Consider the following 17909-nt stretch of genomic DNA (forward strand, 5'->3'; position numbering starts at 1 on the left):
TCAAGTAAAATATTCCCTTTATTGCTCTTCAGTAACAGTGATGCGTTTTGGCTCTGAAGCCTTACTTGGTAAATGCATGATGTATAACCAGCTCAGAAATGTTTGTAATTTATTTAATTTAATGTTGGTTTTTTTTTTTTTTTTTTTTTTTTTTTTTTTTTTTGATAATAAAGAATGTGTGAACAATCATTGTCTTCTGCTGACTCAGGGGCAGGATTACCATGGCTGTTCCCATCTGCTCTTTGGCATCCTGGGACAGTTCATGCCATGGAAAGCTGGGATAAATCTTCACATTCCATTCAGAACAGCTGCAAAGAAGGGAATAAGAAGTGTTGTATCGTGCTAGCTGGTAGAATCAAGAAAAGAAGTGGCATATTTTGAAAAGCAGGTGGATTTAAAGTCTGTCAGGAGTGGGGCTGCACAACACAGAGACTCCCTGGGCTGTCCCTTGGCCAGTCCTGGCATCACTTGTGCCCCCAATGAGCCTGGGGTGGTTATTCCCCACAGGAACTCCTTTTATCCTCATCCTTTCGGTAGCAGCACCCAAAATATTGGGAAGAAATTCTCCCCTGTGAGGGTGGGCAGGCCCTGGCACAGGGTGCCCAGAGAAGCTGCGGCTGCCCCACCCCTGGAATTGTCCAAGGCCAGGTTGGAACGGGCTTGGCGCAGCCTGGGATAGTGGAAGGTGTTCCTGATACGGCAGGGGAGGAATGGGATGGGATTTAAGATCCTTTCCAACGCAAACCATTCCCTAATTCCGCGACCATCCCCTAATTCCGCGCTTCCCCCGGCCGCCGCCACATCCGCCGCAAACTACAGCTCCCAGCAGCACCCGCGAGAGGAGCGGGTTAATCCCGCCCCTGCTCCAATTCTATTGGTCACCGTGCTGACGACGCGTGCGGCGATTGGCTCCGGGCCACGTCCGTCAGTGCGGTTGCGCTGGGTCAGTGATGGCGGGCGGGCGGCGGGCGGTGCTGGCGGCATTGCTGGCGCTGGGCTCGGTGGTGCTGGCGCTGGCGGCCGCCGTCCTGCTCCGCGCCTTCGTCCTGCGAGCCCCGGCCGGCGTCCCGCGGCTCTGGGCACGGAGCGCCGGCAGCGCCGCCCTCAGCGCCGGCGAGCGGCAGGAGCTGAAGGAGGCGCTGCGAGGTGAGGGGGCCGAGCGCTGTGAGCCCCCCCCGCCCCGGGACTGGCTCCTCCTGAGGGGGAACCGTGCACGGCGGGCGGGCGTGCAGGCGGCCGCTCCCCGGGTGCTTGCCCCGCAAGGAAGCGGGGCTTGGATCCCAGCAGGACTGAGGAAGGGATTGGAAATCTGTGCTGGGCGCTGCTGAGGCCACGCCTTGAGCGCCGTGTCCAGTTCTGGGCGCTGCGGTTCAGGAAGGGCTGGAGCGAGTCCAGGGAAGGGAATGGAGCATACTGAGGGGGCTGGGAAGGGTTTGGAGAATCCTAAGGGAGCTGGAAAAGGGTTTGGAGAATTCTGAGGGAGCTGGGAAGGGTTTGGAGAGCCCCGAGGGAGCTATGAAGGGTTTGGGGAATCCTGAGGGATCTGGGAAGGGTTTGGAGAGTCCTGAGGGAGCTGGGAATGGGCTGGAGAGCCCTGAGGGAGCTGGGAAGGGTTTGGAGAGCCCTGAGGGAGCTGGGAAGGGTTTGGAGAGCCCTGAGGGAGCTGGGAAGGGGCTCAGCCTGGAGCAAAGGAGGCTCAGGGGGAATTTCTGGCTCTGCACAACTCCCTGACAGGAGGGGACAGCCAGGCAGGATTTGGGATTTTATCCCAGGGAACAGGCACAGGAGGAGAGGGAACGGCCTCTGGCTGTGCTGGGGAGGCTCAGGTTGGACACCAGCAGGAATTTCCTCATGGGAAGGGCTGGAAGGGGCTGCCAGGGGGGTTTGGAGTGCCCATCCCTGCAGGTGGCACCTGGAAGTGGCACTGAGTGCTCAGGGTGGGGTTTGGGCACAGCTGGGACTCAGTGATCCCACAGGGATTTTCCAGCCTCAGGGATCCTGTGCTTCTCCTGAGCCAGCTCTTGCCCTGTGTTGATTTTCTCTACTGTTTCCTGCTTGTACACAAAGAATTTTGCCAGACACCCATGAAGGCGTTTCCAGACATGCCTTTATCCACTGGATAAGTCACTGTCGGGATTTTCTCCCTTTCTTGTTCTTGCTCACCACTGCTGTGACCAGTCCTGGGCTGTTTGTGCTGTCTGACGTAGAAGATTTGAGGGGTTTAGCTCTCAGTAGGGCTGGCACTGTGCAGGAAACCACAATCTGGCACCAAGTGATAAAACTCTGTGTGTAAACCTCATACCTTGCTGGTTTGTAGGATTTATTGCCTAGCAAATCATGTTTGCATTCCTTTTTTAATGGGAAAATGAAGGCTCACAATAGATTTTTGTGTTAATTCATGAATCACACCACCTCAAAAGAATCCATAACCTCTCCTGGCAGCTGCTGTTTGGAAAGGCAGCTGGGGCTGAGTTACTCCCATGTGCTGCAGGACAGGGACTGGATTTTGGAGACCTTGTTTAGATGACAGGGCAGACCAAAAGGGCCAACAAAAGCCCTGTCTGTTTATATAGGTTAATTTACAAAGCAGTATGGAGGTGTAATAACCATCACAACCTGCTTAACTCTTGAGAAAGAGCCTTGGACTGCCGACCCAGCTGCTTGTTCAGCTGCCAGAGGAGCCTATGGCTCTGGGGAATCAGATCACCCAAGCCAATTGCAGCTGCTCCTGGACAGTAGCATTTCTAAGGATGTCATTCAACACTTCAGCATGAAAAGTGGAGTCAAATTGTCTGGAGAGATACCTTGGCTGAGCTCTTAGGAAATGCTGTGGCTGCATGTGCACGGCCCAGCTGAAGCACATCAGTCTCCTTTTGATCGTGGCAGCTCGTGCTGTGCTGTGAAATAATGTTTAAAGCCTGGAAAAGCACTCAGGAGCATAAATGTACTTCCACTTTTGAAGGGCAGTTCAAGCTTTGTTTGGTTTTGGTGCTGAGTGATTTCTGTTCTGTGTTTCTTTGAAGGCGCCATTAAAATCCCAACTGTGTCCAGGTCTCCAGAGGATTTGAATACAACTGCCATGGCAGAATTTGGGAGTTACATTCAGAAAGGTACTGAACTTTCACTCTTGGCAATCTCTGCTGCTCTATTTTCATTCTCATAAACAAATTGAAGAGAGCATGTATCATTCCTGAATAAAAGGGAAGAGATTTATATCTTTTTCCTGAAGAAAGGCCTGTCAGAAATGTCACATGTATATCCCCTCTGCAGCAGTGGTTTAGGGGTATCACTGGCCCCAAAAGGTTCAAAAGACTTTTTGTAACGATGGTTTTGGTCCTTGAGATAGCTAAATGCCATATAAAAAATAAAAGAGGATGACTGCTGCTGCTTCAGCCTAATTTTTTGGCTCTCTGCAAAAGAGCTGCAGCACTGCTGAACAAGAATTCTGCTTTTGTTTAGGAGAATTTCAAAACTCAAATGAGATGGATTGGCAGAAGTGTGAGAACTTCTATTTTCTACTGTGGCCAGTCTTACAGTCCTCCCTGGTGCTACCTAGCTGACAACTATGGAATAATGCTAAAATTGGCTGTTATTGTTAACTTTTTCTTTTACACGTGTCTTTAATTTTTTTTTCCCTTAACAGTCTTCCCGGCTGTATTTTCTTCAAAGTTCATCCAACATGAAATTGTTGGGAAATACAGCCACCTGTTTACAGTTCAGGGCTCTGCCCCTGGCCTGCTGCCCTATATGCTGCTGGCACACATGGATGTGGTGCCTGCTCCCCCTGAGGGCTGGGATTTCCCTCCTTTCTCAGCTGCAGAGCACGAAGGTTTCATCTACGGACGAGGAACGCTGGATAACAAAAACTCTGCCGTTGTACGTGTGCTGGGTAATGTCCTTCCACAGAGATACAGCCTGGGAAAGGCACAGGGAGCAGCCCATGCTCTTGGAATTCACTCTGTTGTCTCTCTCTTGCCTCTCTTTCTGATAGGGATAAATTCCTAGGTTGGATCAGTTCCAAGAAATTGATCCATTTTCCAAGTCCTGATCAATTTTCCATTATCCAGATCAATTCCAAGTCCTGCAGTTTTCTTTTCCTAAAGATGGAGTGGAGTGACCACTGTAACTGAAGAAAAGAGCGTTAAAACTCATGAGGAATCAGGAGAATCATATTCACAGATGCAGATAAATTTGGTTAAATGCCATATTAAAGTTTTATGCCACAGGTGCCCATAGAATTTGTGGCTGCCCCACATCCCTGGGAATGTCCAAGGCCAGGTTGGAGCAGCCTGGGATAGTGGAAGTTTCCCTGCCTGTGGCACTGGATGAGCTGTAATATCATTTCCATCCCAAACCATTCCATAATTCTCTGTCAAATGCTGTGTTTGAAACCAGGGATAGACCTTTTCCTTTTCCCAGGTGTCACAGAGGCACTGCAAGCCAAAACTGGCCCTTTGCAAAGGCTTGAGTTTCAAATTAAATCTGTTTATTTAATAGGATAGACAAACATCTTTTATGCAGCCTGTGGCAGAACAATGAGCTGTTGTACTAAGCACATTTGGAAGGAATGGATTCAGAAAAGATTGGGAAAGATTTCTCATGGGGAAAAGGCTGATGGAAAAATTAATAAGGAAAATGTCTCTTTGTGACTTTGATGATAACTTACATGGCAGCCCTGTATTTAAATTTGAACAGATTCACACAGGACACACTCCTAGAAAGTTTCAGGATCTTTAATCATCAATTTCAAAGCCTTGAAACTTAAAAGTTTAGGTTGGTGCTTTATTCTGTTGTGAACTGCACAAGTAACTTCACAAATTACCAAAAAAAAAAAAAAAATCAACAATTTCAGTGAACATGGCAAAAATGGGTGCTGACAATATAGAGGTGATATGTGAAAAATTATTAATTTAAATTGAAAAAGAGAGATGGAATAATAGAACAAATGTATTGTTTATATATATATATATATTGCCACAGCAAATGGTAGATTTGATTTCTCATCCTTCAGATTAAGTTTCCTGTTCTGTTTCTGTCACCTTGGCACTTGTACAAAACATGCAGCCTGGATTTGGTAGCTCCAGACAGAGCCAGTCTGGGTGTGTGACAGGCACTGTAAGGGAACAGCGAATTCTTGGATAATTCTGGCTCTGGGGGGCTCCTTGTGCAGTTTGTCCCTGAACCAGCTGGACATGAAATCCAGAGCATTATGGATCAAAACCACTGTGTTGCCCTGATTTTTAAGATTTTTAAAAACTTTTTAAGTTTACATTTTGTTAGAGATTTTTCTCACACAACTTTCTATAAACAACCTATTATTTTACATTCCTTCATAAGGGTAGAGAAACTTAATATACTAATAGTTTATCCAATATCTTTAGAGAGGTGACACATTCACTCTCCAATCCATTGTCACCTTTAAAAAAATATAAATACTAAAATCAAAAAATAAACACTCTCTTTTTTCACCTTACAAATAACAATAACTCACATTGTACTTTCACATATCCTATAGCAACACCACTACGGTGTCTTTTCCAAGGAACGGGAATATCTTCAGTGGGAGCTGTAGGAATCAAAGCTTAGTTGTGGCTGTGAAAGCATCACAGTTCTGTTCCATCACACTGCATTCTGTTGCATTTATTCTCCTCCTTTTCCTGCAGGGCATTCTGCAAGCTCTGGAATTCCTGCTGAGGAGGAATTACAGACCCCGCCGCTCCTTCTATGTTGGCATTGGCCACGACGAGGAGGTATTTTCTTTCCTTTCCTTGAAACAACAACAGCCTGTTTGCATTGTTCCTCTAGGTAACAAGGCTTAATTCTGAAACATTGTTTAGCTGGAAAGTCTTTCCTGTTTTTCTTGGTTCTGTGGGGAGGTACTGTGTCAGGCCCCAGGTCACACTTCTGGACTGATTATTTGGCTTGGAGTGACATTCATTGAGGCTTTGATGTGATGAGCAAAGGGAAAAGAACATTGGAGGGTGTCACTTCAAATTCTTTCCTGCAAGGAAGGTGCAGCAGGAATCCCATTTTGGAGACAAGAAAAGCTGGGTTGAGATTCACATGGTCGTGCCAAATGTTCAGAAAGAACTGACCAGTATGTTCCAGTGGTCCAGAGAGACAGGGGAGGTGGGTTTGGTTATGCACTGTCTAAATATAAAGACAAGGAATTTTTAATTGTTGAAATAAATAGGTCTGCATTTGCTAATCTGTGGAGTTTATAGCTCTGAGATACCAAAATGAAAGCAGCAGTCAGCGACTCATCAGTGAGAGCACTTCTCATCATGGCTATAAATTCATCTGCTATCAGGCCATTACCGATCTCCAATTAATTTTCCTGGAAGAATCTTTTATGATTGCTCTGCAGCTGTTCCCCAGGGGATTTCATGCACTCTTTTGCTGTAGCCAACAGCAAGGTGCTTTCCAGTTTTCCTCCCAGTGTTCTGGCTGGATCTGATCAGTTCCTCTGCCTGGATTGCACAGGTGTCTGGGCTGAAGGGAGCAAGGAAAATTGCAGCTCTGCTGGAAGCCAGAGGAGTGAAACTCTCCTTCCTGCTGGATGAGGGGAGCGCGGTGCTGGATGGCATCATTGCAGGGGTGAAGAAGCCAGTGGCTATGTAAGAGTGACCACCAGAATGTGATTCATTTTCAGTCATTAATTAGTGATAAATGACATTGTTGATGTTCCTACAGAATGTTTTCAGGACGTGTGGCAGTGTTGGTACTGCTGGAGCTGCAGCAGTGGCACAAGGTGCAAGGCAGGGACCTTCAGCCTCTGCTTGCTGTCCATCACAGGCATGCTGACAGAGGCACAACCTTCCACTGAGCATTTTAATTCTGTGGTCTGGAGCTCTGCTCACTGCAGAGGCAGCCCAGACATCACTCCTGCGGAGATCTAAACACTGTGTTAATGATTTGTTGTTGCTGCTTGAGTGGTTTTTATCATACTAAAACTATGCAGAGTAGTTATTTTTATCTACAGTCTCTGTGTGTGTGTGTGTGTTTGGAATTACATTAGTCATTTATTTGTTAATTAATTTATCATTGTCCAGGATTGCTGTCACAGAAAAAGGTTCAATGACACTGAACTTCACTGTGGAAAAAGAGCCAGGGCATTCATCCTTTCCTCCTAAGGAGACAAGTATTGGCATTCTGGCAGCAGCCATGTCCAGGTGAGAATTTCCCTGTCACCTGATGTCAAAAAACCTCCTGAACCACTGATATGTGACTTTTGAAATATTTCTGTTTAGAGTCTTTTTCAAACTGCTGTTCTATATTTGAAATTGCAGTTTGTAGCTCACTTTGAAGGGCAGAAATGAAACTCCCAGTCAGGGAACAATTGCCAGATGTCTGCAGAGTCTTTGCACTTCAGCTGTTCCAAGTGTCAGCCAATTCTTTAAAAGCAAGACAGGTGCTGTCTGCCCTAATTTACTCTGTAGCAACAGAGATTCCTTTGTTGGGGTGGCAGGATTTCTCCGCAATTTGTTCCTGCACATCCCTGCTACCTCAGCTCGGAATTCTCCAAGCCAATGAACATGGAATAGAGCCATAATGTGACTGCAGAAATCATCTCTTTACATCTCTGTGTAGATACCAAATTGGCTAAGAAATACAAATTTTAGAAAAACTGAGTATGTCCAGACATGGTGGGATTTGTGTGCTATTTTTCTAGATTTCCATGCATTTATAGGAGCCAGGATTTGGGATTTTGTCAGCTGTTTCTCAAAGGAAATCTTTGCACGTTACTGGAATGCCCAGAAATCTGTGGAGCCGTGCTTCCACATTCACTTACTAGGAGAGCAGAGTGTGATTGCATCTCCAGTAACAGGGATCCATTTCACAAATCAGATTCCTGACATCCTTCTGGAGCAATAACAGCCAGAGAGTTGCTTTTTAACCTTTTCAGTGTTGAAAACATTAACAATTTGTTTTGTAGGCTGGAGCAGAATCCCTTGCGCAATCTGTTTGGCTACGGCCCAGAGCTCATGACTATGGAGCACCTTGCAGCAGAGGTGAGGACAGGGGCAGGATTTCATCCCCAAATTTCTACAAGAGTAACCAAATGAAAAATTTAGAGCACAGCTGTGTAGAAAGCATAAAAAAGGCTGATTTTTCTCCCAGATTATTGTTCCTGCTGGAATTTTTTTGTCCATATTCAAATGACTCCACTGTGCTCTTGACAAATTAAAACTTTCTGTTTTGTGGTTTTGTTTCTTCCCCTTAGTTCAAGTTTCCTCTCAACATCATCATGAGCAATTTGTGGCTGTTCTCACCTATTGTCAGCAGGTAAGAAAAGAGATTCTTGATAAACATCCTCAGCCTCTCACCCTTAAAGGATGAAGGCATTTCTAATCTTCCCAGGAAATCAGTTATTTTGTGGTTTAGATAATTCAGTGGTTTCCTGTTAATAACCACTTTGTTAATTGAATAAGCCATCATTCAGCTTATTGCCTGTGGAATTATGGTACTTGTTTTTTAGCAATATTCAACTTATTTGAAAAATTGTGTTTGTTTGTTTCTATTTTTGTAGAGTGCTTGCCTGGAAACCTTCCACCAATGCCTTGATCCGAACGACCACTGCAGTCACCCTGTTCAATGCAGGAATCAAGGTGCTTTCATTTGCGTTTTTCTCCATGTAATTATGATGAGACAATTAGGATATTTAATTTCCACCTATTTATATCCAGTTCTAAGACCAGTGTGGGCCCTGTGTGGTGCCTCAGTCTCATTCTTACCTCAGATGTGGCTTGGATTTGGCTACAGTTGGAAATCATTTCCTTTCAGAAGTATCTGATCTCTGTCCACCACTGTTAAAATTGTTAATATTTCAGCATAAACAAGAAAATGTGGTTTCTGCATAATCCTACAAAGTATCAAAGGCAATTTTTGAAACTGTCCCAGTCACAAACACTTCCCTGACCCAGACATTTGCAGCACAGGTCTGGGGTTTGCCTGAAGTGTGTTAAATGTGCACCTTAGACTGAGAGATAACAGCAAGATCCTGCCCTGATAAGGAGGGGAACTGTCCAACAATACTGGAGCCCTGGAAAACAAACAGGCTGTGTTTGGTGTGGCCCTCAAAAAATCTGTGACTGAAAAGCATCACTGGACAGGAAAAGATGCAGTGGCTGAACAGTGACACGGAGTGGCCAGGAGGAAAGTGACACCCTGGTTCCTTGGGTTTGCTCCTAAAGATTACACGTTTTTGTTTAACAAGGTCGTAAATATTCAGTCTGTAGATAAGAAGAGTTACGTGTTCAATAAAAATCTGTTGTTAAGTGACTTACATTTACCCAAATATGAAGCACGTAATGTGACAATGAGGTAAAAATAACACTTAAAAAAATTTCTCAGTATATACTGAATTTCTGTACTGAATTTCTGTACTGAATTTCTGTACTGAATTTCTATACTGAATTTCTATACTGAATTTCTATACTATACTGAATTTCTCAGTATAAGTTTTCTGAAGGTAGAGGGCTTAGCTCAATATAAAACCTACAGAAGTAACAGCTAACTTCATTTCTCCTAATTTGATGAATATTTCTTTGTGTATTTATCTGTATTTTAGATAGGATTTGCAGTGTTTTAACACAGAAAGAGACATAACACTTGGTGGAAACAGTGGAGCACCTGAGGTCTGCAATTGTTGGAGCAGTTCTGAGTTTTCAGCTGGCATTTTATTCTGGTTTTCACTTCCTTTTAAACTTTGGCCCTTCCTTTTTTCCAGGTGAATGTCATCCCTTCCTCTGCCAGAGCCACGGTGAACTTCAGGATCCACTCAGCTGAGACAGCTGCTGAGGTAGCCCTGCTCAGATCTCCTCAGCTTTTGTGCCACAGAGCACCTGGATCATCTGGGATGTGGAATGGGTTTGTGACCTGGGAGAGTTTTGGAATCTTGCACACCTCAGGAGGTCTGACAGGCCTGCCTGGCTGTGAAATATTGTCTGTACAAAACCTCTTCCCTCCCCAAGCCTTTGCTGGAAGTTGCTTTCTCTGGAAGCTTTTTCTGGATTATTTGAATGCCATAATTTCCAAGAGCATCAGGCTGAGCTGTTCCAGGGCTGAAGCAGTTCAGGAGTCCCTTGGGACAGTGATGTGCATCTGATTAAAAACTTCAGCTGAAGTATCAGCCGTGCACGCAGAAGAGGCACTGACACACACTTTCAGCCTGTATTTGCAGCCACAACTGACAGTTCCCAGACAGATGTTTTCTGGAAAGCTGAACATCTGCTGATGTCTCTAAGGACTGCTTTCTCATTTCTTGTGCTGCTGTTGTCTCTGTGTTTCACCCACAGGTGCTGGAGACAGTCAGGAACACCATTGCTGATGAGAGAGTAAAGATTGATGTGGTGGAGGCCTTTGACCCCCTGCCCATCAGTCCTTGGGATGAGCAGACATTTGCAGTCCATATTTTTCAAAGAACCATCCTGGACACTTTCCCAGATGTTGACAGTGTAGTCCCAGGTGACAGCAGGCACATGATGATTATTGTTTCCTCCTCTGCTTTTCCCTCCCCCAGCACTCCTTGTTTCCATTTGGTGTGTGCTCCTCCACCCCAGCTGTTAACTGCTGGAAACAGCTGGTTTTTCCTCTTTTTATTCCGTTCCCTCTTTATGCTTTAAAAATTTTAATGTTGTTTTTTAGTAGTGGAAGTAAAAAAGCAAACAGGAAGCTGACAGAAACAATGAGCCTTGAATTGGGCTCTCTGCACATACAAAGGAATCTCTTTGGGGAAGAAAGGAATTGTGAGGGAGAGGAGGAGGTCTTCTTGCTTTAGTTCTTCTTTTATTGTTTTCATAGCTGGCAAAGCCATTCCTGCTTTTCTGTATTGTTCCTTATGATCCCAGCCCCTTCCCTTTCTTGCACCTCTTTCCTAGCTCTGCAGTTGTTGGATTGAATCTTGAAGTTGTAATTTTTGGGGAGTCTGAGGCTGTTCTTGAGTTGTGTGTTCAGCTCCTGCTCCTGAAGGAGACAATGTTCTCCAGCATGTGCCAATCAATGTTTCCAGTGATGCTTTTGGTGCAGGCAGTGCAGGACTGTTATCTCTTGCTTTTCCTCTCCTGGGGAAAGGTGGGTCACTTTTTGGAGTTCAGTTGTTCCTCTCCTGCAGAACAAGCCTGAGGTTTGTTTTCCAGGCACGTGTATTGGAAACACGGACAGCAGGCACTTCACCAACGTCACCAAGGCCATTTACAGGTTCAACCCTCTGCTCCTGAAACAGGATGATCTCCCCAGGTACTGAGCTCTGCTGGGCAGCTCTTGGGGTGGGCCCAGGGAAAGAGGAGATCCATGAGCAGAAGGAAACCCAGCCTTGTGTACCTTGGCCTCCCATCCTGTCAGGCCACCCATTTCCTGCAGATTTGGGTGCTGGGGATGGAAATTACCCATATATATATTACCCTGGGACACTGTCAGCTCTCTGTTCCTTCAAATGCAGGCAGGACCCATTCAGGTGTTTGATTCTGTAGTGCTGAGTGGATCTTTTGTGTGCTGCAGCAGTGTGAGAGGTGGTGTTGTGGTAGTTGGCCTTGTCCTGCAGATTTATCCACCTTTTTGGACACTTGCCACTGTGAATTGATTTTAAATTTCCTGAAATTATGAGATAACAAGATCATCATGCAAGGGATTGTTTGCTTATTTCGATTTCTCATTTTATTGAGGTGCAGATGAGGCAGGAGTTGAGTGTTCTGGCTCTACAAGAATGGCCAAGAAATGGGCCATTAGGATTTTTTCAAGATTAGATTTTTAGAATTTTTCCAGCCTTAGTTGTTGGGCTCTGAGCCTGTGAATCAGTACATTTGGGTTGGTTACAGTGCAGTTTTTGGTCTGTATTGCTGTGCTTTTCTGTTGTGCACTGCTTTATGAAGTCAGCAGCCAAACAGGGTGCTGAGTTTGTGCAATTGGGTCAGAAATTCCCCCTGGACTGAAAAATGTCCTTTTTCTTTCAGGATCCATGGGTTGAATGAGAGAATCTCCATTGAGAATTATGAGAAACAGGTGGAATTCCTCTTTCAGCTGATCAAGAACTGTGACATTGAGACACTTCCAGAGCCCCACGCCAACTCCCACGAGCTCTGAGAGACTTTTGGGAAGGGCAGCTGCAGGTGGACTCTGGGACAGGGGCTGAAGATGCACTTGTGTATTGAGCTACAGCTGGAATTTGGGGGGTTTTGATATTGTGGTTTACATACAGATGGGAAAAAATGCTGGTTGTGTGATAGGAACCTGGCCAAACCCAACAAATAACCCTGATTCCTGCTCTCTGTGGTCTGATGTGCAGCCATTAATCTGACATTAATTTTTTTCAGCACTTTAAGCCTCTGAAATGGGTAATCACTAAAAATCTAAGTTATAATCAGCAGTCACTCACCATTAGAAGGTGACTCATCCTGTGTGCTTCTGACAAATTCCTTTTTTATGGTGAGTGGATCTGTCTCAGGTGAGGACTCTGCCAGAAGCTCACGGGGAGGGTTTGTGGCTTGGTGAGAGGGTTCCTGTCACTGGTACAGCCACACTGAGAGGTTCTTGCACTGCTGCTGGGCACTGCTGCTTCCCAGGGGATTCTCCCAGGGGATGCTGTCACCATCATCCATGGTACTCTGAGCCAGGGTCAGTGCTCACTCCCATGGCTGCACTGATTTCTGACTCCATTTTCAGGTACTCCAGAGCTTCCATGTTGTTGTAACTGAAGAGGTGCTGAAAATTTTCCTTCCCATCATTTTAGTGATGGGTTTTTTTTCCCCTCCCTGACACATGATGTGGCTCAGGGTGTGTTGTGCAACTGGGTGTCAGAATAAGGGATTGCAGCTTTAAATAAGGCATTAAATCCCTGTTGTCTGCTCGTCTCTTTTCCCACTGAATCACTTTATGCTTCTCTTTTGTTTTTCTTAGAACTTGATTGTGAAAGATGTGAAGCCCTTCAGTTCTCCCATTTCAGAGGGCTCAGAGGTTTGTTCCTTCACTGCCAGTGCAAACAATTTCCACTTTCCTGCTCAGTTTTTTGGGAATCCTGGGGAAGGCAGGCCATGGGTGTTAACTCTGTTTTATCTTGCACTTCTTACCTACCTGTGACAGCACTCAAGGGTTCAGCATTCTTTTGGCCTTGACAGTTGAGGTCACCAGTATTAATTAGACAAATAATTTATTTACTCAGTTAATTAAATTAATTCTATCAATAAATAGTTAACAAAGTGATGTTAGCCAAAGAAAAGCCTGAAAGCTGCTGTGTGACAGTGGCAGTGTCTGTGCTGCAGGGACCAGTGCAGTACCTCCTGCTGCACAGATGTGTCTGTTTTTCAGAGCTTAAATTGTGCACTGGGATGGGTGGATGTTCTGCTCTAAATTCATACTGTGAAATGAGCTGGAATGTAGAGGAAATACCGTGAAATGTATCCTGAAAAACACTGATGGAACTGTGATTCCAATTCTTTCCGTTCACTGTTCTCTTATTTATTTGTAGTCTGATCTTATCACTGTGGCCAGAGGGCTCCAACTGTATCACTGAGTAATTGAAACAAAACTGACAGTTTCATCTAATAAAATGAGGAATGTGAATTCTTTTCTGGTGATTATTTAGTCTTTTTATGTAGCTGTGTAATTGCACTGAAGTAATTTCCACACCTGAGCAATCCATAAAGTTTCCATCAAAACAAACCCACCTATTTTCCAGCCAGCTTTAATCTTTGCTCCCTTTTCTACACAAAATCAGCTCACCCTGGCCAGGCATTGTTGGGCAGTAAATAGTTTGCATCTTTTCTGGTTTGCTGCACTCTGTGATTTGTTCAGCCACGTGTCTGTGGCTCTTTTGTGGAGGTGTCACTGCTCCTGTGTGCAGGCACAGCAAAAGTGATGTGTCAGGGCACAGCACTGAATGGGACACAGCCCTGGCAGTGGGAGGTGCAGAGAAGGATTTGTTGTTGTTTTTTCTCTGCAAAACTGAGTTTAAAGCCTTTGCTTTGGCTGCGGCTGTATGGGGACAATATTGTTTAACAGCTGATGATTGTGCTGGCAGTCAGAGGGACTGGAAAAATGGGAAAACAGGGAGAAAATTGAACAAAACCTCATGAGAGAGCACAGGTGGTGAAAATCCTGACCTGGGTCACACTGTTGTGATGTGGAAGGAGGGGTTTCTTGCCTGTTGTACTAGCAAATGTGTCCTAAAGACATAAAATATCCTTTGTATTCTGCAATCTTCCCCCAGCCAAAAACCCCTCACCTCTGTTCTGGTGAGGATTGTTTCTTTAAAGGAAGAAGATGTGTTTTGCTGCTGAAGGAAAAGTGAAGGGCAGAGGGTGCTGGGAAGGCAGGGCTGGGTTTGGCAGTTCCTGTGTGAACATGTGCTGTGAGGTTTGGCTGGGGCAGCTCCTTGCAGAGCTCATTAAGTGCAGCTCATCAGCCAGGCCTGGGACCTTGCAGTGCCTCTGCACTGGGGACGTGCTCAGCAGAGCTTTGCTGCAACCTCAGGGGCCACCAGAGTGCTTTAAACAGAGCCTGTCCTGCAGGATCCACTGGGCAAACAGCACATTCCCATCCTTACCCATTTTCCCAGTCCCTTCTGATGATTCTCCCTGATTTTCCATGGGGCAGCTTTGCCTTTGTGCTCTTACGCCTCTTTATTTTATCACATTTGCTAGCAGGTCGTGGCTGTGTGACACAGCTCCAGGGAGGCACTCAGTGTTTGGTGTCTGCACACACCTCCTGACTGAAGATCCCTTCCCACCCCATTTCACCTTGCAGGAGATGGTTCTGAAAACATCTTTTCCTAAGTGGGGTGTGAGATTCACATAAATAATAACAAGAATATGAATGATGCCTTTTCTGTTAAGATCACCTCCAAGTTTGCATGGTGTGAGCAGTTACTGGAGAGTGCCAAGCACACGATGAAAACACAGATTAATGACTCCAGGAGCTATTCTTTTTGTGTTGCAGTGAGTCACTGTGCCTCGAGCAGGGAGAGCAATTACCTCTGACTCAGAGGAGGAAGGAAGAGCCTGATTTTCTTCTCTGAATTCAGGTAACTCAGTCATATTGACAGATATGGTTGGAGCAGTGTGTTAGCCCAATTCCAGCGTGTCTTACATCCATAGCAACTTCCTTTTTCCCCAAATCTACAGCGTTGATGTTCCTGTGCCAGCAGTGACTCCAAGTGAGCTGTGTGCTGTGTCAGACTGCTGTGGGCCAGCTGAGCTGGGCCTGCTGCACCCTGGGGAAAAGAAAAGGTCACATCCCACACCTGCATTTTCTAAAGAAAGCTCTGTTGCTGGGCTCTCTTTAACAGAGCTTGGTTTATTTTCAGCTCCAAGTGGCCGTGGGGAACTCAGGCTCAGAGCTGGAGGAACAAGGTGTTTACAGAGTTGTTTCCTCCAGCTTTGCATTTGACACTTGGATTCTTGGCTCCTCTTTTGCTGTTTCATTTGATATTCCATGGAGCTGTTGAAATCCATTTTCTCCAGCAGGTGCTGTGAAAATTTCTCTGTCTCAGTCGAGTGAGACATCCACTGAGAACCTGGAGGCTGCTCAGCCACAGCCTGGGTGCCTTTGCTATTAGAGAGGAGCATTCCTCACCTGCAGCTCAGCCTGTGACCCTGAATTCTCTGGTTTTCACTGCTCTTTCTGCTGCTGCTTGAACCCTGCACAAATTCTTGCCAATCCCTTCAGTCCTTGCTGGTGCTCTGGTACTTTTACAGAATTTTTGTCCCTTCAGTCCTGAATTCAGGCTCTTGAATTGTGAAAAACGCCAATCACTTGTTTTTTAAAATTTTAAAAGTTTAATAATAACAAAATGGTTATAAAAATAGTAATACAATTAGAGTAATAAAGTTTAGAGTTAGGACAATTACAAGACAATAAAAAGCAAAGAATTATGGACGTCCGGATGCTCTTGGACACTAAGTCACAGAAAGCATGGCTTGTGAACAAAGGAATCACCTTTAAAACAATACACTTGTTGCATATTCATATATCCTTCATGTTTATGCATACATTCTAGTTTAAACAAGAAACTCTGTCTGTTGTATGTCAACTGCTCAGCAGCTCAGGCAGAGGCACACACACACCCTGACATCCTCTCTGACTCCCGACTGCTTCTTCTCTCCCCGCCCAGGGCTGCTGCTGTCTTTTATATGGTACATTACGTGTTACATGGGTACAGTTTTTCCCCAATGCCCATTACCTATATTAAATGGTGCTTTTCTATCTTTTATATGGTACATTCCGTGTTACATGGGTACAGTTTTTCCCCAATGCCCATTACCTATATTAAATGGTGCTTTTCTACTCTAAACCAATCTGTGAGTGCCAACATCGCCAAGAACATGGAGGGAAGGAAGGAGAAAGAGGAAGGACAGGGCAGACCCAAATCCCTCCATCTTAAACCCTCTGACCCCCATGTACAAAACCAAAACCCCCCTGTACAGCACTCAAAAATTCTTCCCTTTACTTTGTGACTACTTCTACTATAACATCTAAACTTTTGTGACTTCTTGTTCCACCTGCAAGGTTGGTAACTCATTCCATGGTTCAAACCCAAAATCACAGCTGCTTCCAGCTGCCTGCCAGGGTCTCAAATGCTTCTGACCTGGGCCCGGAACATCCAAAAGTGTCTGAGGGACACTTTGAGTTCCCAGAGCAGGGGATGGTTTGGTGGCTGAGCGGCTCGGGGAGGGCTGTGTGGCCCTGCAGCGGGGCCTTGGCTCAGCTTGCAGCTGCCGCAGCTTCCCGGGGCAGGGGAGGCAGAGATAAAGGCTGGGGGAGGGAGGGAAGGGAGGGCCCTGCTCCCTGCAGATCCCTCTGCTGATGGCAGAGCTGAGCTCAGAGCTGTGGTGGGGGGCCCAGAGGAAGCTGCAGTCACTCCTCAGCAGGAAGGAAAATGACCACATGGAAGGGTGGTTAGAGCAGGGGGCAGGGGACAAAGGGAAAATGCTCTTTGGCACTCAGAGATTTGCCATGGGGTCGGTTACAGAGCAGGGAGTCTTACAAGTGACATTTGAACCATGCAGCTTTTCCCAGGGTCCCTCTTTTAATTTATGTTTTTAACCCAGCACAATGGTGTGGTTTATTGCAGCCCTGTAAATACTCAGATCGCTTGAACATTGTGCCTGGCCTTGCACTACAGAGATGATCCCATGCAGTGGGAGTTCAGATATTCTGGATCTGATATCCTTCCACTTGTATTTTTAAATGTTGGTACTGCAGGACTGCCTTGTTGTATATAAACATGTTAATCCAAAGTCCTCTTTGGGATTTTGGGAAGTGAGAGGTCTTTATGGAGCAGGAAATAGGGAGAATTAAGATATTATTATGTATTTTTTTTCTTCATCAGTCTCTGGTCTGGCCAGCCTTGTGGTATCAGTGTTTTCTTTAGCCTCATTCTGGCTATAAATGAATTCCCTCCCAGCCCATAACTGGAACAAAGCTGACATGTGAGGCACATCCCCAGTGGCTCCATGACAGGTGTCCCTGTCCCTGCTGCCCCACCGGATCCGCTGACCTTGTGGAACACAGGAAAGCCAGGCCCAGGTGCTCTCCCGTGGCCACCAGCCCCAGGGAGGGACCTGCCAGGGGCTGCCCTGTGTTTGTCACAGCACGTGGGGACACAGGAACACAGCTGGGACCTTGGAAAAAAGGATGGAGATGGGTTTGTTTGCTTCCAGGCTGGCAAAACAGAACTTCCTGGATCTGCATTTCTCCCCCAGCTCAGGGCCAGCTGCTGATGTTTTGCCTGCCCTCGTGAGCTGCTTGTGCCCTGCAGTGACATCTGAAAGGGCAAATCCTGTTCTGTAACCTGCTCAGGTTTGTTTTCCTGCTGAGATTCCTGCTTGCAAGGAATTAAGAACCCAGTTCCCTCAGGATCCTCGCTGAGGAGTAGCTGGAGCTCCATTTAGGTTGTGACAGGCAGTGGTGGAGCC

General features: G+C 45.9%; 1 protein-coding gene and 1 long non-coding RNA gene across 3 annotated transcripts; one reads left to right on the plus strand and one right to left on the minus strand.

Annotated features, from left to right (window-relative positions):
• Positions 1-92: 92 nt before the first annotated feature.
• LOC140680672 (uncharacterized) lies at positions 93-1021 on the minus strand. Its single transcript, XR_012052029.1, has 2 exons — positions 883-1021; positions 93-308 (listed from the first exon to the last, which is right to left on the minus strand). It is a non-coding gene; the product is annotated as an uncharacterized lncRNA (long non-coding RNA).
• On the plus strand, positions 776-13557 carry PM20D1 (peptidase M20 domain containing 1). 2 transcript variants are annotated; one of them, XM_002190006.6, is made up of 13 exons: positions 776-1146; positions 3024-3110; positions 3644-3876; positions 5664-5750; positions 6484-6617; positions 7053-7172; positions 7937-8012; positions 8225-8286; positions 8531-8609; positions 9731-9802; positions 10299-10467; positions 11139-11238; positions 11952-13557. In XM_002190006.6, the coding sequence occupies exons 1-13, from the start codon at positions 951-953 to the stop codon at positions 12079-12081; spliced, it is 1545 nt and encodes a 514-aa protein (XP_002190042.4). In that variant the 5' UTR covers positions 776-950; the 3' UTR covers positions 12082-13557. The 2 variants fall into 2 exon arrangements, with proteins under 2 accessions (XP_002190042.4, XP_030147686.4); XM_030291826.4 differs by lacking the exon at positions 11139-11238.
• Positions 13558-17909: the final 4352 nt, after the last annotated feature.

Source organism: Taeniopygia guttata, chromosome 26, assembly GCF_048771995.1.
Source record: "Taeniopygia guttata chromosome 26, bTaeGut7.mat, whole genome shotgun sequence".
NCBI lineage: Eukaryota > Metazoa > Chordata > Aves > Passeriformes > Estrildidae > Taeniopygia > Taeniopygia guttata.

Bases quoted from the DNA above. Each gene is read 5' to 3' on its own strand.
- PM20D1 (XM_002190006.6), top strand. From the start codon at position 951: ATGGCGGGCGGGCGGCGGGCGGTGCTGGCGGCATTGCTGGCGCTGGGC. The intron at 3,877-5,663 runs GTACGTGTGCTG...CTTTTCCTGCAG, and splicing joins ATAACAAAAACTCTGCCGTT to GGCATTCTGCAAGCTCTGGA. The intron at 6,618-7,052 runs GTAAGAGTGACC...ATCATTGTCCAG, and splicing joins GTGAAGAAGCCAGTGGCTAT to GATTGCTGTCACAGAAAAAG.